Source organism: Mytilus edulis, chromosome 2, assembly GCF_963676685.1.
Source record: "Mytilus edulis chromosome 2, xbMytEdul2.2, whole genome shotgun sequence".
NCBI lineage: Eukaryota > Metazoa > Mollusca > Bivalvia > Mytilida > Mytilidae > Mytilus > Mytilus edulis.
In genome coordinates this window covers 91,292,048-91,318,286 of record NC_092345.1, presented here as the reverse complement: position 1 = coordinate 91,318,286, position 26,239 = coordinate 91,292,048, and the positions used below count along the sequence as shown (strand labels likewise).

Here is a 26,239-nt window from a genome sequence, read left to right as displayed (position 1 = left end):
GGTCGGTAGTGTATGTCCCTTTGTCTTTCTGTTAGTTGTTTTCGTCCTTGTCCTGATCTGACGAGTCCAGTTCTTCTCTTAGGTCGGTAGTGTATGTCTCTTTGTCTTTCTGTTAGTTGTTTTCGTCCTTGTCCCGACCTGACGAGTCAAGTTCTTCTCTTAGGTCGGTAGTGTATGTCCTTTTGTCTTTCTGTTAGTTGTTTTCGTCCTTGTCCTGATCTGACGAGTCCAGTTCTTCTCTTAGGTCGGTAGTGTATGTCTCTTTGTCTTTCTGTTAGTTGTTTTCGTCCTTGTCCTGATCTGACGAGTCCAGTTCTTCTCTTAGGTCGGTAGTGTATGTCTCTTTGTCTTTCTGTTAGTTGTTTTGGTCCTTGTCCTGATCTGACGAGTCCAGTTCTTCTCTTAGGTCGGTAGTGTATGTCTCTTTGTCTTTCTGTTAGTTGTTTTCGTCCTTGTCCTGATCTGACGACTCCAGTTCTTCTCTTAGGTCGGTAGTGTATGTCTTTTTGTCTTTCTGTAAGTTGTTTTCGTCCTTGTCCTGATCTGACGAGTCCAGTTCTTCTCTTAGGTCGGTAGCGTATGTCTCTTTGTCTTTCTGTTAGTTGTTTTCGTCCTTGTCCTGATCTGACGAGTCCAGTTCTTCTCTTAGATCGGTAGTGTATGTCTCTTTGTCTTTCTGTTAGTTGTTTTCGTCCTTGTCATGATCTGACGAGTCCAGTTCTTCTCTTAGGTCGGTAGTGTATGTCTCTTTGTCTTTCTGTTAGTTGTTTTCGTCCTTGTCCTGATCTGACGAGTCCAGTTCTTCTCTTAGGTCGGTAGTGTATGTCTCTTTGTCTTTCTGTTAGTTGTTTTCGTCCTTGTCCTGATCTGACGAGTCCAGTTCTTCTCTTAGGTCGGTAGTGTATGTTCCTTTGTCTTTCTGTTAGTTGTTTTCGTCCTTGTCCTGATCTGACGAGTCCAGTTCTTTTCTTAGGTCGGTAGTATATGTCCCTTTGTCTTTCTGTTAGTTGTTTTCGTCCTTGTCCTGATCTGACGAGTCCAGTTCTTCTCTTAGGTCGGTAGTGTATGTCTCTTTGTCTTTCTGTTAGTTTTTTCGTCCTTGTCCTGATCTGACGAGTCCAGTTCTTCTCAGCTGATTTTGATAGTTTGAAGTTTGGTATCTTACTATCCGGATTTTGCTCATTGTTGAATACCTCACGGCGACCTGTAGTTGTTAACATCCTGATTCTTAGGTTTCTTGTGGATTATTGTCTAATTCACAATCAAACACATCTCATTATTTTTACATCGAGTCTCTTTCTTGTCTCGTTATTCAAACTGTACGAAAGAATTGAAGGATAAATTTATATGTTGCAAATAAGAATTACTCCAATAACTCTATTTTACATACTATAAAAATAAATTTCATGAGACAATCATATAAGACAAAATTAAGTATTATTTCTTATTTACTTATGTAAAACCGACCATTGTATGCTTTCCCTTGCATACTTTATGTAGCAATTATCAATAAATAATATACATGCTACACCATTCGTGCATGTCGCAGATGAGATTAATTGTCTTGATATGCTTTACTGCCTTAATTCACCAACTATATAAATATATCTCTACACAGTCTTCAGACCAAGGATTAGCATTAATAGCACAGTCTACCTATTTTGAATGTAGAAGGGCATAAGAAGGCGACAAAGTTAAAACTTAAAACGAAGGAATTCGAAAATATCCTCGAAAGATCATGCATGACCATAACAGCTAGATCAAACAGCTATAAATAATTGTTGGTTTTTTTTTTATCCTTTTCAGAATGGACCATACTTTACAAGATATGGTATACAAACTGGTGCCTGGTCTATTTCAGGGTAAGGTGACGCCTATAGATGTAATGTTTTAATTCCGGTCATTATAATAGATTGTCAGATTCATTTCATGCGTATATTTATTTAGCTGATAGAGTTACAATGATTGTTTCGTTATTTAATTGATAGAGTTACAACGATTGTTTCGTTTTCATATCCATTAAATTATGAATCACATCAAACAATCGCGAAAAAATTCAGACGCATATGATAAACATTATTGTTGCAGTTGTTTGTTCAGCCAAATTATCCTTGAACCGTGCATGGAATTATCTCATTATCATTCATAATGATATTTAGTTGAACAAATGATGCGTAACCATTCCTGTAGTGTCAATGGCCAGAACGGTCTTTTGTGCATGCATTTAAGTGGTTCTCAACAACACATATATTTACACGCATACACCACTGTTTTGTATGTGTTTGTGTCAAAAATTTAAGAGAACTGACGGAAGCTTATTCATATGCATTTTCCTGTACTAATGTTAATTGTATATTCTGTGGCTTACTTATCATGTCTCTCCACGGAATGATCGAAATTAAAAGAGGAAAGGTTGATATCTGTGTCGACTGGTTTTGGAAGTAAAAAGGTACAATGTGGTCATTAATCTGTTTGTAGCAAAATCTCAATTATTCGGGAAGGAAAAACTCTACAAACGAAATTGATTTGTATTCCGATTTTATATGCTTCCATAATTATTGCGTTTTTTCCCCTTATATTCCCTTTCCTGCTAATAATACATATTATATGTGTATTCCATAAAAGTTGGCTTATGTATAAGCTCCCGTGTCTCGGATTTGACCTAAAGTATTTATGCTGTTCTCTTAAGGATAATCTGGTATTTGATTATCAGTCAGATTAACAGAAAGTTGTAGGATTTACCAAGAGTGGTAATATCCTTTGTCTTATTTCAATATGTTTAAATCGTCTATAATCGGACATCAAAAAGTGTACATGCGTAAATATAAATGTGCTTGTCAGTAGACGAATGCTGTTGACACAGTCGGTCTGGCTCCAATTTGAGTTCATGGATTCTTTAAGAATTGCGTCTCGTGATAAGTACATGTACATGATTTTCAATTTTTGAACATCAGTAAACTACTGTTGCCTCTGACCTTCATTGTTTTAACTGAACTCTATTGTTGGTTTCGCATATGACGTCTACAAAAAAAGACTTCTTTGAAAGGGGTTGATAGTCAAAGTTTTAAGGTAAAAGTCATGCTGTACGCCAATGTTGTCATAGAGGGTTAAACATTCTCAAATTAACTTCGTGTACATCAGTTGAAATTTGCCACATGTCATGGGTAAAATCTTTGTTCTTACTGTTCTATAATCTGAATAATGCACAGCTAAGGTGTGCATTAACTACCTAAGATATACTGCACAGTTCAAATCTATATTTACCTTTAAGGGCGTTTCCTGGATTCTGAAAGGGGTGTGACATGTATTCTATAAAATTAAAAAATATCAACGTTTGTAGCGAGACTTAAAACGTTTCGTTCTCCAATTCAAGGATGAACAGCCTATTCACCCCCCCCCCCCCCCCCCCAAAAAAAAACAACCCCAAACAAACAAACGAATCCGGCCATCTGACTTGAAGTTACAAAAAAGTTGATAAATTAAACACTTTGTAAAAACATCGTAGTTTCAATAAGAAAAAAATGATGGATTGATTGTTGATGTTTTAACGTCACTTTTAAGCGCCACATTTCGGCTATTTCGTGGCGCCCAGTTTTTATTAGTAGAGGGAGCCGGAGTGCCTGGAGAAAACCACACAAATTTGATAGGAAAACTGACAGTCCTAATCAATTAATATTGGAGTTGAAAACCCCAGCACGGGCGGACTTTGTCCTGAAACCCTCAGTGTTGACTGTCTAGTGATTACTGTAGAAGAACTACTTAGACTTCTTGGCAAACGAGGCCCCTGATGAAAAAAGAAAGGTTTCTCCTTCCTTTTTTATTATCTAAACTGGGACATGAAATATTTTATTTTATTTTGTGTACACAGTGTAAATCTTAAATCAGTGTTTAAAAGTCTGAACAAATAGTAACGATTTTTTGTAGTTTCTGCCAAAAAAGAAATCACGTACTTAAGAATATTCAAATAAATGAAATCTGATTTGAATAAGTTTTAGACTCAATGAATTTCAATACGATTTTTAGCATATTTATTCCTATAAAGGGACTATTTGGGTATCGAACTTAAATTTGGGGTCGGGGAGGGGGTTAAAGATTGGATAGCGAATCGTTGTTTCTGTTTATTAAACATTTTAAATTTATGTACTAAACTCTTCCTCGTTTCATCTTTCTCTAAGCATATCATTAAGTAAAGAAAAGCAATTTATCTTTACTCCATAACACCGATTTGAAAGTACAATATGTCAAAGTATTAATCGTCACTGATTGCAAGAATAAAAAATTACGAATAAATTTAACAGAAACGATAGAAAAAATTTACAATTAAATCGCAAATAATGTAAAAATTGAGGAAGAAGCCTAAATATAAATAAAAATAATAACTCAAAACTTACCAAACGTCTTACAACATAAAGGCCCATTTCCTCCTTTCTTTACTGTACAAGAAACTTTATTCAGGAGCCGTGGACTGCGGAACATCGTTTTCATATTGCTAAAACGTTCACGTAAATTGATGGCGTCATGTTTTAAAACAGTTATTGGCCAATCAAATCGGTATATTGGATTTAATCTGCACGCTCGTGGGACCTTTTAACCCGAACTCCTACGTCGTTCGGGTTAATCGGGGTCACCCAAGCTGTGCAGATTAATTCCAATATACCGACTTGCTTGGTCAATAACTGTCTCTACCAAATGTTGTGTTAGTCCTTTATTTGCATTAAATACTACTCGTTTCCTGTGTAAAATATACGACAGGCAAACTATGATTCCGTATCACATCACACTTTATATACTTTTATATGTACACATTGTTCAAGTATATAAAGACATGTATATGTATTTTTATGTATACTGATGGCTTTTGTATCCATAAAGTGAATTTTCGGCCATTTGTTGCCAGCTGTAGAAATGAATTTGTACTGTAACAGTCGGATTGGTTTTCATAATCATTATTTCCGTTTTTTTTATTTAGTATAATTATAAAAATGATAAAAAGACCTAAACCATGTGCATTCAATGTCTAAACACACACGAGAGTATCCGTTTGTAACAACTCTCAACATGCATGACAAGTTATATACTTCATCACTGATATTTAACTGTCAATGTTATGTATAGATTCCTACACTGCAACAAGTGTATTACGATATTTCTCCACTCTCGACAGTTAAATTTTATTATTTAAAGCGCGAGGCTTGCCGAGCTTTTTAAATAATTAAATTTAACTGTCGAGAGTGGAGAAGTATGTTTCCATGCCGACTTGGGACTAAACCCGGTAATAGCATTTTTTAAATGGGATGTCGAAACATCGTAGTTTCAGAGGCTACCATTATACAGTTCTTGAAATCTGAACACAAAAAAAAATCGATGATTCTAATTTCAGTTTTTTTAAATATTTTTGTCCAATTAAGCGAGAAAAGAAAAAAAAATTATAAAAAATTAAAATTAAAACAAAAAAAAATAATATTATATTAATATGAACGCATGATATCGAAAGACAGAGATAATGGCAGAGGCATCTGTTGGCAATACTCAAATATCTCTTGACTGATTTGGACCGGAAGGATATGGTACAGTTCATTTCTTCGACAAAGAAATTCCTGAAACGAACGATAAATTCTGACAATTCTTTGAATTATACATATCTCTAAAATTCAGTATTTTATTCAGAGACATATATACGTATATACGTCTCTGATTTAATTCAGTCATTTGTTGTATATGCAAAACAATTAATTTCATATCAAATGGCTCGTGACTGAATTGTACCAGAACGTGTTAATTTCCCAATAAGTATTTTTTTTTTATGCAAAAGGTAAATAAATATAGGATAAGGATAATTTATAATATTTTCAATAATCTGAAGCAGGTGCTTGTATTTTTGTTACAGTATATTATGCAGTTGGATGAAAATTCTAAATTTCTTATATCAAACAAAAAAGGCAAATACCAGTATCTATTGCTACAATAAAAGTCACTTTAGGCTCGGGATTTAATAATAAAACCAATAAAGATTAAACGACATACATTTGAATACACTTTACCTGTGTTAAGCTATTTTAATTATTTTACTGGACTTTACATATTATTTCAATACCCTTTATAAAAGAAATAGGACATTTAAAAAATTTTTGTTAATATTTTTACTTAGTTAAATTAAAACTTTGTCGTAGATTGAGTACTATATTTAGTTACTTTTCCTCAAATTCATTTGCCAGATGTTTAGTTCTTTCCTCTTTATTATTCATAGCATTAACAGCTGAGCGATATATTAACACACACGCGGATAGTTACTTTAGCATATGTATTTTGTTTAATATATTATTAATGCAAAGCTGTAGGAATTCTTCGGTAATCATAGCTGACAGACGCACTTCTCGTGTGCCAAAATATTATTTATACTACAGCAATTTAACATCTTTTATGTAAATGAACACTAAAATATATCATATTGTGCGTGAACTGAGGTATGGTATTTAAAAATGCATAGATATTACCCAAACATGTCCTTAATTAGTGAAATTGTTGTATGCCTGATATATTTATTATTATCTATATTCTTTTGACAATCAGTATCAAAAGTGAAAAAAAAGCTATGATTTATTGAAAAAAAATGTATTTAAAGTAAAACTCGTCTGATTCTGTTTTGCAGAGGAAATGAAAAGACGTCGAGAGTTTTATAAAGAAAACATCGATGACGAAGGTTAGTATGACAAATGTTGAATCTTTGAGTATAGAATATTCCTCTTAATTATTGTCCTACAACAATTAATTTCTTAAAAGCGTTACTAATGTGAATTGGAAGGGAATCAAGTTAATAGCCACCTGCAATTGTTTTATATTGCGAAAACTGTTCAAAAACTTTGTACAGCTCTCTTACTCGCACATACCGTAGCAAAACATATGCATTTCACAACTGATGACGTCTCAAAGTGAAGTTCTTTCTACCAATCATGAAGATTATATTACTTTGTATTATCCGAATACTTTTTGAAGTCTTTGACAATTTATTTTAAAATGCAACACCCATGACATATGTGTTTGATTCGATGTGTTCGTTCTGGGACTAGATGGTTTAACTGTAAAATTTCTCGGAATAAGTTTTTTGTAAAGTCTTACGAAATATCATATTTTTTTTAAGAAAAAAGAAATTTATATACTTACAAAACAGTGTACAGTAGAAAAGATTATGCATTTACAAATGAACATTGATTTGCTTATTTCAAATTTCTTACACAAATTTTGCAGATAGTCCAGATGGACCTTGGCCAGAATATTACATAGATGATGATGGTGAAATACAACGAGAACGTGTCATCTTTTCTGACGACGAACAGATTAGTTTATCACTTCAACTAAGTACCGAGTGAGTTTTGTAAATGCATACGGTCACTCATTACTATTGGTTAAACATAATGTTCTTTATCTATCAAGTTTCAGAATATAATCCACGTAAAATATTTACATTTATTTCTTGTGCTTCAGCTAAACCTGTCTGGAACTTTTCCAAATCATTTACTTCTTTCAGACATTTGGTTTTTGTGTTTTACGGGTGTTGATGTGCATAGCATTCAACACTCTCATACGTTCCTTATCACAAATGCAACATATTAAATTTCATTCTACAGTAGTTAAAATGTGCATTATATCAGAAAAAGCTGCACAAGTTATCCTGTCATATTCTGTTAGTTTATAATCTATTTACATTCCTTTCATCATTAGTTTCTAAATTCAATAACAGTACTATCAAATATCTTACAGCGGTAAGCCACCCAAATCACCTGATAAAAGGGATCCCAAGAGTTCACCAGAGGTCAGTATGAACATAGGATTTAATGTACAAAATAATAATACACTATATCAACAATAGAAGTCCCCTTTGATACCAGATTACGTTGTGTATAATTTGTTTGAACATGCCAGGTCATATGGATTAGATTTGATTCTTGCATATCGTAACAATATCTTTATAAAATAATATATTAGTTCACTGAATTGACACTTTTTTTTATCTTCTTAGATATATCTAGCAATGGTAGAGGTTCCTGATATAACGTTTATTATTTGGAACTATTTTCTTTGAATTTATTATTTTTATTTATACAGCTTCATATATTTAGGTTCGTCTATTAAAATTGTTTTTCATTACCACTAATTAATGTTTACTTTAAAATCATGTAATATATGCTTATTTCGAGGAAAAGACCCTTTTCTGACCAATTATTGTTTCTGCATTTTCCGAATCATTTGATAAACAGAAAGCCTGTAGTTCTAGCAAAATAATTGAATGTATATTAGTAATTAATATTTGGTATTTATATATACCGGTTTTTATATATATCAAGTTTTTATGTCCTATGTAAAAAGCGCAAATGTCCTGTAATTTGAAGCGCAAGTGTCCAATATAGAAAGCGCAAATGTCCTATGAAAAAGCGAAAACGTCCCGCGCCGGTTTTTATATACCGCTCAAATGCATCAAGTTTTGGAATTCGGTAGTCGCTTTATTTAAATGATGATAAACTGATAACCTAAACCACAATAACATAAATATATCAGTACTTGAAGTATAAATACAACATTATCATAAATTATACTTATATTTATATGTTAAGATTAATAATTATTTTTACATGAAACCTTCGTGCCTATAAAGAAAGATATCCGTATCAATTGGACTGCATTATTATTATTAAATTATTATAAATTATTTTGATTTCGGGTTGATTAAACGTTCAAATACTTCCTTGGTTAATAACCAACTTAACAATTTGATAATGATTTTATTTGATAATGAATTAATTTGCATTCCCTCTTTTCTTATCTCGTTCTAAAAAAGCCTATGTCACGAAATTTCGGTAAAGTGATATTTTAACTTTTGATTCAAATGGAGTAGAGTTCTACTATATGACAATCGATTACAACTAAAAAACGGCAATAAATTAAAAAGTTAACCATCAGCTTAATGTAGGCCTTTGCATAATTACGAAAACTTGTTCATGTGTTGAATAGAAACATAAATGGTGACAAGGCACAACCCGATACATAAATCTGCGTCTAGGGTCACCAAGGTCAAGGTTGCGGTCTGATGACTCTGTTGTTTCTTTGTTTTTACAGAACAAAAATCAACACAATTGCTTTAATGGTAAGATTTAACATGGTTATAAAAGAAAAAAAATCAGTGCTTTTTTCACGTTTTTTTTGTAGATGACTGATTGTCGTTATTTGTTGTGTCCTGCTGCCGTAACCGTATCACATTTGAAGAAATTCATTCGCCTGAAATTCAATCTGTGTGACCGATATCAGGTATATATAAAGTAAATTATCCCAAACCAACCACGTGTATATAACCTGTATTTCTTAAGGCATATGGAAGTATTCATGAAGTGTAATCAGGCTTTTAAAATTTATTTCTTGTGGTTTTCAAATATTAAGTTTATTGTCAGTTGTAAATTAAAAGATTAAGATTTGACAAGGATATTTTTATAGTTATCAGATTTCCTCCATACATGTTTATTTCTATATGTCTGACCTATTTATAAGACAAATCTTTAAAGCTATTGTACTTTTATTTGTTTACAAATACAGTTGGATGGAAGTAAATATTAAATCCGGGTAATTGGTAGTTTAAGAGATTGATGATCATGGTATTAAAAAAACTACTTCCATTCTTTATTGTAATTTTGATATGTATTAAAATGACATGGCAGTAGAAATAAATATATAAATAAAAAACGACGATTCAAAATTCGTTTCTTTTGATAGTTTACTTTTTTTTTTTTTTTTTTTTTTTTTTTACATATTTTGAATTAAATGATCTTAAATGGAGAGTTGTCTCAATGGTACTCGTACCACATCTTCTTATATCTATTTTGTACTAAGCAGTTTCCTTAAGTTGTAGGTTCTTAAACTTAGTATTGTTAGATACGCAGCATCAATATACATAAATTGTTTTTTGTTTATTTGAAGATCGATGTTTATCACTCTGATGAAATCCTTCAGGACCATTACACACTTATGGACATTGCGTACATCTACGCTTGGAGAAGAGTAAGTTTATTTTCATTCAATTTGATATTTAATAGGAATAAGACAAAAGCTTCTTCAAAATTTATTTTTTTGTGTTGAATTGATTAATGTTGAAATCATCATCTTGTACGTAAGAACATCCTCGCTTTGAATATTGTTATTCGTATTTGCTAACCCATTTTATTCCCTGTAGAACAACAATATAATAAAAGAGAATATAACATAAAATAAATTATATCGTTTTCTATTGTTACACGTTAGCAGAGCCTTGGTGGCAATATATATTTACCCAAAATGATGCGTTGACGTCACAAAGGACATTGACAAAAATGTTTTTTATTTACCTTTCAAATATCCTCATTTACTCATATTTAATAATTTCATTAAAAGTGATTTTTAAATGCCGTAACATTGAAAATAAATTTTTGTATTTTGAACAAGGTGAGTGCAAATCTGAGAATATATGTGTCGCATATAACAGCATTGTCTGACTGTTATATCAACAATCACGTCATTTGCCCTCTATTGTGGTACTTACAAACAAATTTGTATTAACAATGAGCAACACTACGAGTGTCACATGTGGAGCAGGATCTGCTATCACTTTGGAGCACCTGAGACACCCCCGGTTTTGTTTTGGGTCAGTTGTTTAGCTTTGAAGTGTTTTGTAAAAATTTGTTAGTCTTTTCAACGTTTTTGATTTCGTTGGTTTCTCTTCGACTTATTTGATTATCCCTTTTATATCTTTTGGTTTTTTTTCATGGCCCTGCCGTCCCCAGAACGGTCAATAAGTGTTTCCCGTAGTCGTCTGTTCGTACGTACGTCCCATAATTGGTTTACATTATTTAACGTTAGTTTGCCTCAACCAAATGATATACAACTGATACACAATGCATATTAACACAAAACACAGATTCATTTATAATTTGGGCGACGTCTTTTTAGACGTTTCGTGTTATGCCCATTTATAAAGTAATTTGCAAGCGGGGGGGGGGGGGGGGGGGGGGGGGTCTGTCTCCCATTTATACACTCTTCATTTATCAAATAAAAGGTTGACTTTCTCTTTCCATGCCAATACAAAAATTAATTTGAGGATGAATACATTGAATATAATATAATAATTACTCTTATCTTATATCGTTTGATCAGATTGGAACCGATATTTGTATAACTATCGCATTTTCACCCCAGAAGGATTTGAAAATTTTATCATTGCAATTTCAGAATAGTAATTTGAATTTCCGCGTACGGATTGAGGTCTTTAGTTATGAAATTGCCATACAATAGAACTTATTCACGGTTTGTAAAAATGTTTGGTAAAAACAAACGTTTTACAGAGTATTTGTCTAAAAATGGAATCAACTAATTTATTGTTACTAGTAGTAATTTTAAGATCTTGGTTTGAACAGATGAAAACATGCATGCTATTGAAAATGAATAGGTCTTGATAATCCTGATTTTTTTTGTCGGTATATATCGACGATTTGTTTAGTCAACAAGTATTCTATATATATTTGTCTACATTTATGTCGCGGAAGTGAGACGTAGTAATCCTACATTCCGTCGGCGGCGTCAATATTTAGGTTCAGTCTGTGGTTAAACTTTTTTTTAGACATTAATAACCTTAAAAATTGTCAAAAATTTATGGAATTTTATGAAATGTAAACAGAAACTATAATATGACAAAAATCAATATTTAGTGCAAAAGTTGAATATATTTAGTTTTTTTCATTTTTTGTGTGTGTATAAATGGACTTTGTTTTGTTACAGTTAATTTTATACATTATTATATAAAAGTTATTTAAGTATCAATACCTTTGTGAAACTTTCATGGATAAATACACAATTTGACAAACGTTTTTTATGACTGAAAGAAAGCGTCCACAACACAATGATGATTTTTGGATATTTCCCCCCTATTTTACTGGTAATAGGATTTGTAAGACATCAACCTTCATAAAATTTTATGATGGTTTTGCAGAAGCTTTTTTTTACGATAAAAAGATAATGTCTGAAGTAGAACGCTGAAAAATATATATTTCATTTTCCCGTATTTTACTGATCGATGGACTTTGTTTTATCAAATAACATTTACGGAAGTCTGGGATAATTTTTTTGACATGATCCATTTCTTAATATTAATTGATTATTATGGAACTTGGACAGAGGCTAAAAAAATTGATTAAGAAAAAGCATCTGAAGAAAAAAGTTAGATATTGATTTATAATTTCCATATTCTACGGATAGTTGTTCTACTTATTACATTCAACATAACACTTTAAAAAACAGCAATCGCAGACGAGACACAGGGTCCGCGGAGACCCTTTACGAATTAAAAAAACAAACTTTATCAATGAAGATCAAGTGTCAACAGAAGTCTATTTGTATTTATTCCCGTATTGATGCCTTTCTTTTTTCAAAATGTTAATTAACATATGAAGGAATATAAAATGTTATTTATTGATTGTATATCTGTTTTATTGCAGAGAGGACCTTTAAGGCTATTTTATACCGTGTACACAAATCCCGCTAAACGGATTAAACGAAGTATATCTGCTACAGTAACATCAGACATTGACACGAGTATTGTTGAAATGCCTTGTGCCACCAAACCGTCCGAGAATGCAGACGATACTGATAAGAAAGTGGCTTCTCCCGTTCAAACATCAACCAAATATGACGACCAATCAAAAAGTGAAACAAAGAAGCCTGAGCTTCCATTGTCTACCATCAGCTCAAGTAATTGTACAGAAACTGTTAGTTCCACAGTAGATTTTTCAAAACACGAGAACAAAGTACAAAAACCAACTACTGAAGTCATCACACAAAATTTAGAAATACCAAAGAAAACAGAAACAAAGAAAACAGAATCAAAGAAAACCTCTGACATACAAAAAATTACAGAAATTCCGACATGTACTCAAATCAATGTGCCAACTCCTCACAGATCATTCTTATTAGGACCGAAACCAAAAGAAAAAATGGAAGCGAAGCAAAAGGAGTTGTCAAGTTGGAAAAACTCTAAAGATAAAATATTAAGTCTACCAGTGAAACATCCAGATAGTAAAATAACAGTCCCTAATCCAAGGCCTGTAGAAAATGTCTCGAAAGTCTCAACTACTCTGAAACTACCAAGTGCTTCAATTACTCATAGCAACGGCAAGATCACGAACACTAGTGCTACTAGCCAAATAATGAAAGCAAGCAGCAGTAGCAATTCTATAGGAAGCAAAAACACGACGACTTCAGTAAACGATAAACAAATTAAACGAACTCACGTCGATTGTTGTGTTTCCCCTGACACAAAGAAACCAAAATACAATACGGAATCTCTTGCTAAACCCGGGATTTATAAAAATGGGAAGGATAACCATGTAAATAAACCTGTCAACATACCATATGTTACTAAGTCTCCATCAAGTCTCGTGGGTAGTACATTGTCGTCTGCTGATAAAGCACGCAAACTTCTTCATATACCGGAGAGGCCAATCCTTCCGTATGCCCCTATGGCCGCGCATTATCAAAGCATGAATGGTTTCTCCTACTATAGACCACCAATACAGGATTATGGTAATGATGCCCCTCAGGACCTTAGCATGAAAAAGAAATCTATCGACTCTAACGATAATTCAAAGAATCTACCGGATTCAACAAAACACTCGCCTCCGGCACCAAAAAGTGCTTCTGAAAACAAACAGAAGAAGGAAAAGAACGGCGAAATTGACAAGTACGCGTTCACTGATGATGACGCAGCTACACCAGTTACGTCACGTAAACTGCAACACGTAAAGTCAGAACCTTTAACCTTGAATTGAATGATTATTCTATGGGTTCTATGGATAAGAAATTTTAATGTGGGTTTGTCAAATAAGAATTTGTATTGAGGATGATACAAGTTCTGAGGACGTCTTGCTTATGTGACAGAATATGAGTTAGTGCTAAATTGTTTGTTTATAACGTCATGCATGAGAACAGAATGTGGATTTTATTAGACTGCTCCATTAATAACTAAAAATGGATGTGAATAACAAGTGATACGTTTACACAGTGTTGAATTATGTTATTGAAAAGTCAATGCTTATAGCGCAAACTGCATTTGTAAATGCTAGCTGCTTCAAACACACTGGATGTATGTATTAGTAATAAGCTTTATAGTTTAAATATTGGACCAGGAGAGGTCTGTGTGGATATAGGTGATTTTTCTTCATTCCATTTAAATCGTTATTCTTTTTGGACATACTATTTCTTCTTCTTAGAATAATGGTTGCTTTGCACTAGACGTAGTGGTTCCTTTCCTTCTGTTTGTTGGTAAAAATATAAAATTAATTAATTCAAAATTTCCAAAAGCTTATGTCTAACAAATTATCATATTTTAAAAAAAATAAACAATTAAAATTTAACTTTTGGCATAAATAAGTTTTTTTGATAGATCTTTCACTGTTGATAAATTATAAATTATATTTTAATTGATTATTGGACAAACTATTTAAAAAAATATGTACTTTTTTTATTATGTGTGCTAATTGATTTTTAACATTTTCATTATACTTCATAGCCTTTACACTATTATATTTTTCATTTTCACACATTCATAACAATCATGTATAATATAACAATCATACATTTCTGTACATAATCATTTTTTGAATTTTGTTTTAAGTTAGTAAAGAAACAGTTGTTTTCTTAATATTGTGTATAACATAATTAAAAGTCATGGGTACCAATTTTACTCTTTATAATTTTTATGGAAAGACAAATCATAGATATTGATTTTATTATTTCTGTTAATGGAAAATGATAATAATAACTGTAAAAAAATATCCAGCTTAAAAGTCCGATTGAATTAAAAGTCGTTAAACTTTTAAAATTTGACAAATCAGATGGTATTTTGCATTTTTGTCCCAAAGTTGTTCATTAATTCCATTTATATTCTGTCTAAATATTGCACTATGGTGATTATAATATATTTATCAGCTGGTTTAATTTTACAGAATGGTTTAACTCTCTTTTCCCGTTCTCCTCTCTTTCTCTCTCTCTATCTCTTTATATGAAACAATGTAAGGTGCAAACATTTTTGATATGTGTTTATTAAAATATGTATTAAGTGTTATGTTTTCCTTTTACTTAATATTGTTTATATTTGATTTTAAAGCTATTTATTTTAAGGATAAATATATTATATTGAAGGAAATCCTTGTGAAGGAGTTAACATTATTTTATGTTTGGTTGTATGAGATACAATCTGTTACTGTCTGTTGTTGTAGAAATAAACAAAAGTTTATGTGAAATGTTCGTTTGCATTAAAATAACAGTACATGATTATTTTGTAATAGAGTTTTGCCTAAAAAGTAAATTCACAAAACTACTGAACTCCGAGGAAAATTCAAAACGGAACGTCCATAATCAAATGGCAAAATCAAAAGTTTAAACACACCAAACGGATGGAAAACTGTCATATTCTTGACTTGGTACAGACATTTTCCATTTTTGTTTCACTTTCAGTGTTTAAATTTGAAAGGCATTGAAACCTATTGAAATATCATATATCCATAATACATTTAAAAAATTAGCTTTCATTTTTGTTTTTGAGGGGGGAGTATGAGGTGTTATTTACATCATCTTATTCGACACCACAAATTGTTCGATCGTAATCGGGTGAGGTTGAATCTGTTAGATAAAGGTAACAGTAGTATACCGCTGTTCGAAAGTCATAAATCGTTTGAGAGAAAACAAATTCGGGTTACAAACTTAAACCGATGGAAACATACCAACTACAAGGGGAAAACAACGAAACAACAGAAACTTGGGAACAAAAAATAAAAGACAATGCAACAAACACACAAAAACAAACTATAAGATAACAACTGCCGAACAGAATAGATCATAGGCATATTTCCCATGCAGTTCCCTCTATTTTTAGTTTTGTCTATTTTTATCCTTTTGGAACGCATTACCACCTTTGATCACTGTTTAATACGACAGGTGTGTTATATACTAAGCGGGATATGCCTAAGATCACCGACATGGTTTAGTTTGAGTTATGAATGCCCAACATTTGCCTGTTTTCCCTTCGTATACCTCAGTTTGTCTATTCATCCTCATGTTTTTCCTTTTCGATTTGTTCCGGTAGTGTATTGTCCATTGGATACTGATTTCTGAATGACGTTTTGAAGTAGTCTGTTAGATATATTCAAGCTTTTCCAGAAAATCTTCAGTGTTTCAGTTGTTCCGTTTCTTTCCTCTTATAGTTGATGTGTTTTCCTCGGTTTTAGTTTGCAATCCAGATTTGTTTTCTCTCAATCAATGTATGACATTTGAACAGCGGTACAACGGTATACTTCTGTTTCCTTTTTTCATTGGCACATGATGGGATACGTTTTCCATAAAATATCGTTAACTCGGTATAAAATATTCAAAATACAAAGACAGAAACAACTCAGATTAAATACCAGTGGTATTAAATGCAGATATCCCCAAAAACAGCGTAACTAAACAAATTCTGGGTCATTGTACACATATAAGAAATACGAAGAACAGACTTGTCAAACACCAAAACTTGATGAAGCATATGCTCATGTCGACATTCATTTCTTGTTGATCTACAAAATTGGTGCTAACACAAGTTTAGCAACTACAATGTATCTAGAGAATTATTGATAGTTTCTAAAAGTGATGATATACCAAATAAAACCCTTACTTTAAAAGCTAAAGGACATTATCTAATTATAGCGTCTAGACTGCAGAAATAAAAATACAGATTCCTCACATGCCTACAATACGTTTCGTAAATCGAAATATATTTAGAGGACCATTTTACGCATTTTATCAACTAATGAGCAAATATGTAGTTGCAGTTTGTTCAGAAATGTATTTGAAAAATTGCCTGTTTAACTTTTTTTTATTCGTCGATCATCCAAATAGACAGATCAATATGAAAACTCTTGATTTAAAAGATAGATTACGCCATAACCTCAACAGTTGTTTTAAAGCGTCAAGGAGTCTGATGACCACATATGGGTTTGGCTGTTATATTTAGATATTTTGATTTTAAAACACATTCACGTTCATGTATTGACTTCCGATGTTTTTGGTTATGAATATGTCACTGGGTACGTAATTCCTCAAATTGTTAAAAGATGCAATTTCAATTTCAATTTCAATTCCGGTTGCTTTTTTTCTATCGATACCAATGCAAGTGGACTATCTGATTCTATGGGTAGCATCCACCAATTGTCCATAATTTATTATACAAGTTATGATACGTTCTCAGCGTTGCAATTTTGTCAAAACACTTCTGTCTCGATCCATTCGGGTATTGGGTATACTTTTGTCGTTGCTAGCTGTAGATTCCTTCTACAAGTATTCTTAAATGTTTAGCTTTGATATTCATGGCAATAACAATTTCAGAGAAGATTCGAACTCAGGTAGGTTTTTCACATTTCACTTTTGTTTTTAAATATAGAGCAATGTATACTGCAAATTACATAATAGTTAAACAAGAATGAAAACATTTATACTAGGTAGGACGAAGCCATGGCAATGGAACTAAACACCAATACTCGGGGAAGAGCATTTTCAGTTGTTCACCTGGTTTTAACAAACGGCACTCCATAAACATTAGATCTATTGAGTTTTTTTTTTTAAAGCTTAGGTATTTAATTCAATCCTGTCTTTATTGGCTAGTTAATCACTAATTTTTTTTTCAGTTCATCTTTCTTGATTTGGGTAGATTTGATTATCGGAATTTATTGAAAGAAGACTAAGGTTTATATAGCTCACTGGGAATTCTCCAACAACAACACTGACACTTTGTAATGACAAGAAATCTCGTTGTTATTTGCTCTGCCTAGGCCGTGTGTTATTTGTTGTTATTTGCATTGATTTTTGCGTCAGATGGCTTGTCGATTCGGTTGTTCGGTGGTGGGTGTTGTCTGGTGATTTTGGCGATTCCTGCTCACCTTTTGAAACTACTACTAGCATTTAATTTCCAGTTAAAGTTGAATTTGTGCACTTTTTCATTGCGCTTTTTGAATAACGTTTTCCACAGGGTACTAGTACGTGATATTTTATATAAAAAAATTCCTAATATAATAGCAGCAATGCTGCTAACATTTACAAACCGTCCAAATATACGCTGTGTGTTGGTTCCCATGGTGTACTAAACAGTGTTTGTTAACTCTTTACTAAAAAGGCAGGAATTACAACTTGTTATCCATTCGTTTGATGTGTTTGAGCTTTTAATTTTGCCATTTGATTAGGGACTTTCTATTTCGAATTTTTCTCGGAGTTCGGTATTTTTGTTATTTTACTTCTTTTCGTGCTTCATGTATACTGTTTCGGTTCAAAATTACACGGACAAATGGGAGTCGATGAAGCGATCATATCAGTTTGAAAAGATTGTGCTGTGATGTGCATTAAGTATACCAGGTATCTGCACACCAAACTTTGCCACTTTTATCAGCTACCTTTGTTATATATTACACATTCAAATGTTTATTCTTACATTAAAAAAGTAGGCAGAGTAGGTTCTTATGCTATGCGAAACTCAAAACTTATCATATCTCAACATGCAACAAGAAGTGCACTGTGTCATTGTTTAATATAGATTATTTTATCACTTTGAACATCACCGCTTCTCTACATGGCTAGGAATAGGGAACGATAAGTCTCTTGAACTATTTTCATATAAAAAAATAAGATGTGGTATGATTGCCAATGAGACAATTCGCAACACGAGACGAAATGACACAGACATTACAACTATAGGTCACCGTACGACCTTTAACAATGACACAGACATTACAACTATAGGTCACCGTACGGCCTTCAACAATGATACTCCTTTTACATCTATCATTTGTAGAACACTTTATAATATTATGTGACAAACAAGACATGTTAATGAATCTATTGAAAATGATTTTAATTTACAGATGCACTTGTTACAAAAGTTTAACTCTTTTGTTCGAACAAAAATCGTAGAAAACGGAAAGCCAACCTTTTTTTTAATTATAGATGATTAATGTTACTGACATTTTGTACACTTGCTTTTCCTATGCCAACTCAAAATCAGTAAACAATAATGTTTCGTTTACATAGGAATAAAAGTATCTTTCGGTAAAATCCTCCTGATTTAAGCCAACGTCGAGACTAATAAAATCGTTTCATTTATGATTTTTCTATATATCTTTATTTTCTCTTTTTATTTCATTATCCGATATTTTCAAAAGATATCGATACAAAGATTATACCCATGTCATTAAAAAAAATATAATACGCTGGTTAATCATTTTAATGATCAAAACTACGATCAAATTCTGATTCCTTTCTGGTAGTGTTCTTATGGTTATGTTTAGAAATAAGAAACGGCAATGGATGGACATGTGTACGTGTGAGTCACCATTAAACAAAACACATTACGATGAACGCAAATTCACATTATAGCTTTTTAACAAAAATGTTATATTATAAGACAGAAATAAAAAAAAATCGTAATGAATCTGATGGAAATGTGTACCCGTATGCTTTTCTATATAACCTATTTGCCATTCCAGGAACAATATCGATATCATTTCCTATTTCTGTGGGAATATTGATCAGTTCTCATACTGTTGACAAATACAACTGTTAATTTGGTCTATCTGGAATATTGCTGATAAGCGGGTTTAATCATACCAAAGTTGTCATAATTTAAGGTTTCTTCTGCTGATTAGATTGAAGTTATTACTAATTAGATGTTTTTAACTTTGATTTCAGTTTAAGATATTGAAAAACCAATACTGTTCTGCCTGGAGTTCAATATCGCATAATGGATTAACAAAAACAGCATCTTTCTCCACTGGATTTCGTATGCATAAATCTCAAACGTACTACTTTTAACGTATTTTTATGCATATGTTATTTTTTTTTTATTATTGTTTTTGTTTTGTTTTTATATTCGTTTATTTTAATGTTTCCATTTGTTTTGATTTTTACAATATCGATTGAAATTAATTTGAACTTACAATGATATTATACACAGCAGTTGATGGAAATGGATTCGACATACATTATTTGTGCTGTATAGCACTTTAGTCGGTTAAGATTCCAGAGTTTTATCTCGTTGACCGATAAATAGCATGTTTTCCTATGAAAGCGGGATAATATTCTTGTATACTACTAATTGTATTTGGCATGTATTTAAATGTATCAAAAACAATTTAGTACATTGGAGTCACATACTAAATGTTTTAATATTTAATAATTCTCGTCCATGAATATTGACAAATTATTTACCATTGGACTTTAAGGAATTTTGTTCGTTGAATTCTTGAAACATACAAGTTTACTCCGAACAAGTGCTGGTACATTTAAAATTCATGCTTTGTTTAGGACATGCATAGCAGAAAAATCTGCCTGGCTTATTTTTAACAAAAAATTGTATATAGCCTTGGGTTAAAATAAATATCAAAATGCAAAGTAATGTATAGCTAAGTGCTTCGGCAAATCTTACATTTCATCCCAATTTGGCGCTGGATCAACTGTTAACGTTTACTAGTATCGAGTATCGAACAACGGTATACTACTGTTGCCTATGTATTCATGACACACTTTTCCTTTGACTTTAAGCATACATCAATCAATTAAAATACTTTTATTTTGACCGAAAAATAAAAACAAAAGCATGTGCAATGTATCGTGTTCTATAACAGTTCACATCTTTTTGTTCCAAGGTTATTCTACCTTTCCCTATAAGAAGGAGAAAGCATTGAATCTGTCTCATTTCTACAACTCTTAAACATGAAATAAACTGTGTTTACAGAAAATGTTATCAGACAAGCTTTATATATACAGACTAGGCACACTGTCTACTGTATTTGGGTTTGATGTTATATATATATATATGTTATATTTGTTATTCTCGTGGGATATTGTCTATGTGTGTTACATTTTAGTGTTATGTCGTTTCCCTCGGGTTTAGTTTGTTACCCCGATTTTTTTTTGTCCATGGATTTATGAGTTTTGAACAGCGGTATACTACTGTTGCCTTTATTTATCTCCACTATTAGAAAGAAACCAGTCTTATTTGATTTTTTTTTGTAACTTGCAATACAGCAAGTAGGACTACAATATATAGAACCTTATAATAGATTAATACTATTTCTTCGATTTGATTTTTGGATAAAAATGGGAAGGGAGCAATCGACAATGTCCAATTAAAAAGCAATGCATTCAACTATAGGAACCCCTAGTTCTAGAGTTTCCTGTTTAACAAGGGAATCCTGAATCATTGATAGCAATCTAAAGTTCTTGAAAATCGTGTCAAATTGGAGATATATACTTCGTATGCAGGCAAACAGATGTTTAGGCAAGACTTTTAAACACACTACTAGCTTACATAAACTGCTTGATAAATAAATTGGGTATTGACAATTTACTTTGAAACTCAACATACATCCTCACGACAATTACCAAAGAGAAAATCCGGGATAATCATAGATCTGTTCCTTTGGAATTTCAAACCAAGATGAAGAACTGAATCTTTCATCACTGTATTGGATATCCTAAATGCATAAGTGTTCATGCAGACAACGGTATATTGCTGGGTCTTCCAAGTGCTCCACGAAACCTCTTTCTCAATTAATAACATCAAGTTTATCAGAAATCAAAGTAATTGTGCTATTCTAAGAGGTGGCGTGAATCAGATGTGGATACTATAAAATTACAAATGTCTTTTAGAGTACATACAATCTAAGACTCTTTCATCTTGCAATAGTATTAAAACATTTGATATTCCTACACTTTACACAAGTAGTCCTCATTTTAAATTAAACGACAAATTGAAAGAGTTGGCATTGGTTTGTTTCATAAAAAGAATAGCCAACGTAGATACAAGTATCTTGTCTTAGGGAAGGATAATTTCTACTTTGTAAAGAATAACTCTGATTCAATCAAACATTCTTTTAAACTGACTAAATCAAGATGCTACATGTTCCTTTATTCTAATGAGGCTGACCTCATACAGAAACTTCTTAAGGAGAAACACAAGAAGTTTGCAAAATCCTTTTACTTTACTTTACGCTATATATATATGTGACTGTATATTACATTAATTTGTAGGATCCTTTGCTATAGATAATTAGCTGATCTGTAACAATAACATCTTCATGCCTTATATATCATGTACTGTAGTACGCCGCTAGATTAAAACTGACGAGGAAAGGTATCACACGGCCAGCGAAAGCTCTATTATTGTAGAGCCCAGGTGGTCGTGTGGTCTAGCGGGACGGCTGCAGTGCAGGCGATTTGGTGTCACGATATCACAGTAGCATGGGTTCGAATCCCGGCGAGAGAAGAACCGAAAATTTGCGAAAGCAAATTTACAGATCTAAAATTGTTTGGTTACAATGTTAGATCTGTAAATTTGCTTTCGCAAACTTTTGGTTCTTCCCTCGCCGGGATTCGAACCCATGCTACTGTGATATCGTGACACCGAATCGCCTGCACTGCAGCCGTCCCGCTAGACCACACGACCACCTGGGCTCTATAAAAAATAGAGCTTTCGCTGGCCGTGTGTTACCTTTCCTCGTCAGTTTTAATCTAGCGGCGTACTACAGTACATGATATATAAGGCATGAAGATGTTGTTGTTACAGATCAGCTAAATTATCTATAGTAAAGGATCCTACAAATAAATGTAATATACAGTCACAGAAAATAATTATATTTATAAGTACGTCTGAGTCAGTGACAACTCTACAACAGATGTATCCATCGGATCGCCATCAATGATGGTGATACATGGCTGTGTACATAATGTATATACAACTCGTCTAAACATCAACCCAACAATGTTAGATCTGTAAATTTGCTTTCGCAAATGTTTGGTTCTTCCCTCGCCGGGATTCGAACCCATGCTACTGTGATATCGTGACACCAAATCGCCTGCACTGCAGCCGTCCCGCTAGACCACACGACCACCTGGGCTCTACAAAAAATAGAGCTTTCGCTGGCCGTGTGTTACCTTTCCTCGTCAGTTTTAATCTAGAGGCGTACTACAGTACATGATATATAAGGCATGAAGATGTTGTTGTTACAGATCAGCTAAATTATCTATAGTAAAGGATCCTACAAACTAATGTAATATACAGTCACAGAAAATAATTATATTTATAAGTACGTCTGAGTCAGTGACAACTCTACAACAGATGTATCCATCGGATCGTCATCAATGATGGTGATACATGGCTGTGTACATAATGTATATACAACTCGTCTAAACATCAACCCAACAATGTTAGATCTGTAAATTTGCTTTCGCAAATTTTTGGTTCTTCCCTCGCCGGGATTCGAACCCATATATATATATATATATAGATAATGTTCTCACACTAAATAATTCAAAATTTGGTGACTATGTTAAACGCATCTATCCAATCTAGCTAGAGATAAAAGAGGGACAAAAGATACCAGAAGGACAGCCAAACTTAAAAGATAAAGGATACAACAGATATAGTAAATTGTGTCTCATATCTTGACTTACATCTAGAAATTGACAATGAGGGTTGGTTGAAAACACAACTTTACGACAAACGAGATAATTTCAGCTTCCCAATTGTGACCTTTCAATTTTTATGTAGCAACATTCCAGCAGCGCCTGCATACGGAGTATATATCTCCCAATTGATACGATATTCCCGGGCTTGTATTTCCTATCATTATTTCTTTGCTTGATGATTGCTGCTCACTAGATAGGTATTCAACCAAGAGTTCTAAATGGTGAAGTTGAAATCATCCCTTCGTAAATTTTACGGACGCCATCACGAGTTGGTTGGCCGCTCTGAAATATCCGTTTCACAAATGATATCGGATATGTTCCTTATGTTGTAGCTACAATCCCGTTCCACTTTCACCTACAGAATTATGCTATTTATCGGGTTTGTAATAGCATAAGCAATACGACGGGTGCAAAATGTGGAGCAGAATCTGCTTACCCCTCCGGAGCACCTGAGATCACCCCAGTTTTTGTTGGGGTTCGTGTTGCTTAGTCTTTAGTTTTCTATGTTGTATCGTTTGTATACTATTATTTGTCTGTTTGTCTTTTTCTGTTTTTGCCATGGTTTTGTCAGTTTATTTTTGATCTATGAGTTTGAATGTCTCATTGGTTTCTTTCGCCCCTCTTTTACGCAAAAGAGAAGCTTGTAAACATAGTATTTAATCTTTTTATTATAATGACCTCGTAGCTGGTCTTGTGGTAGCTTGCTCACCTAGAGTGGAGGTCATGGATTCGTTATCGTAGGATTAATCAAATCATAGATTTTACTGGTATCTGCTGCTTTGCTTTAAAGCACGCGGCTTTTATATTATGGGATTAAAGACTTGTTGTTTCAATTATTTGATCTTGAAGAAACAACCAGAAAATAAATCAATTGTATGAGCAACACATACACACGCACAAATACAAACCCATATATGCAATTTTTCATGCCACGTATTTTCCGTAACTCAACGTAAAAAAGAAAATCCCCTGAAATTCACATCATATGATAATATTATTCATTTAACCTGCATAATTTTCAACAGCGTCTTTATTCAAATGGGACAAAAAATTTGAATACACAACCTACATAAATTACGGGACGATGAAACAACATCAATCATATAACTATTATTATCATTTAATATGGCGTTTTTATTGCATTTTTATGTGAAATTTATGTATTAGTATAAAAGTACATAACAACGATGTGTACAACATATAACACTTTACTTTAAGAAGGCTAATTACAGGAAACTGTTTATTGTTAGACATGTCGTTGTTATTGAAGTGTATGACATCCGACATTACTTTGATATTTGAAATTTTATTTGTTCAAATTTTAGTTTATAAACAATGTTTTTTTGTAGATTACATAATAACTGTTATGATGATTTTATGATGATAAACTAAACTGAATGAGTAAGAGTAGAAGAAACTTCCCGAATATGATGGATGAAATTATTGAATTTGATTCGATCAGTGGTTCAACTAATATAAGAAGCAGATCAATTGTCGCTTGGTCCATTTAAAATGATTCCTATATATTCACCCCGCTCTTGACTGGGAAGTACTTAAAAGAGAATATTGAAGGGAATTCTTGGTCTCCGTCTTAGCAACTTGCTTCTGGTTTCCATTCTTCTCACTCTGGTACGGTTTCTATTTCGCCTTCTAATGAGTCGAGTCGAAGTAATATTTAAAGCTGACGGTTTGATTTGTTCTAATATTTTACTGTTGGCCCACGCACAGAGACCCTACAACCATCGTTTGGTCTCGAGAAACACGGAAGAGGCATTAATTTTCGAAATGCGCATATATGGAGCAGTAAAATGTTATTTAATTATAGTTATGCAGTTGTTGTCGTCACATATTTGAGGGTCTCATTTTATTCCCATTGAATGCCGGTGTATATTCAAATAAATACATGTAGATATAGGAAGATCAAATAAAGCTGGTATATTAATTAGTGTATTGCTTTAATTCTAAAATAGTTGATCTACTTTGTTGGTAATATGTTCTTTATCTTTTCTGGTTAATATAAAAATAATAAGATATGGTGAATTTCCTTACCCTTAATTCTCTCCGCGCCAGAAGTCGCATAAGGCCTCCACGCTGCTAATCCACCCTTTTCTATCTTTTGCCGCCGTTCTGGCTACGTTCAAACCTGTCCATCATTGTTGGTTCCTTTCTTTCTCTGTTGTTTTCTCCATGTAGTTTTTGGCCTTCCTCTAGTTCTTTTCCCTTTTGACGCCCATTGTAGTGCTACGAAACTGATCATAAAAAATTGAAAACAACACGTAAAATAATTTCTGGCGTCCGAAGCGCCTTTCTAAATTCACCTTCATCAGGAACGCTCAAAGCCAAACATTTGCAATCCGATGATGTATAAGTACCGAAACCGTTGAAGAGCTACATGTCAAATGCTCTTCTCTCTTTCATGTCTGATATAATAGGTGTCCTAACTATGCCCACCGTCTCCTGATGATTTCACAACTGACGTTTCTGGTGTTAGCAATTTCGTTTACTGTTTTGTTTGATGTTTTACTTTGTTATCTTATTTTTAGGATCTTTCTTAGGCATTGGTGTTGTACAGTATTCAGTTTCTTTTCCTTGAGGTTTGTGAGTATCCATGTTTCACATCCATACAATAATACAGGTCTTAAAAGATTTATACAGGTGTATTTTTGTTTTTCGGCCAATT

At 32.8% G+C, this 26,239-nt stretch overlaps 1 protein-coding gene across 2 annotated transcripts in view; it reads left to right on the top strand.

The window, feature by feature from the left end:
- The window catches only part of LOC139513436 (polycomb group protein Psc-like), a 47,336-nt gene extending 31,994 nt beyond the window's left edge, over nucleotides 1-15,342 (top strand). For both annotated transcript variants that reach the window (XM_071301908.1, XM_071301909.1), the window contains exons 4-10: nucleotides 1,807-1,862; nucleotides 6,650-6,700; nucleotides 7,246-7,363; nucleotides 7,759-7,810; nucleotides 9,202-9,300; nucleotides 9,964-10,044; nucleotides 12,510-15,342. In XM_071301908.1, coding sequence (XP_071158009.1) covers nucleotides 1,807-1,862; nucleotides 6,650-6,700; nucleotides 7,246-7,363; nucleotides 7,759-7,810; nucleotides 9,202-9,300; nucleotides 9,964-10,044; nucleotides 12,510-13,838 — 1,786 coding nt within the window. In that variant the 3' untranslated portion in view covers nucleotides 13,839-15,342. The remainder of the gene's footprint in view (nucleotides 1-1,806; nucleotides 1,863-6,649; nucleotides 6,701-7,245; nucleotides 7,364-7,758; nucleotides 7,811-9,201; nucleotides 9,301-9,963; nucleotides 10,045-12,509) is intronic.
- Nucleotides 15,343-26,239: the final 10,897 nt, after the last annotated feature.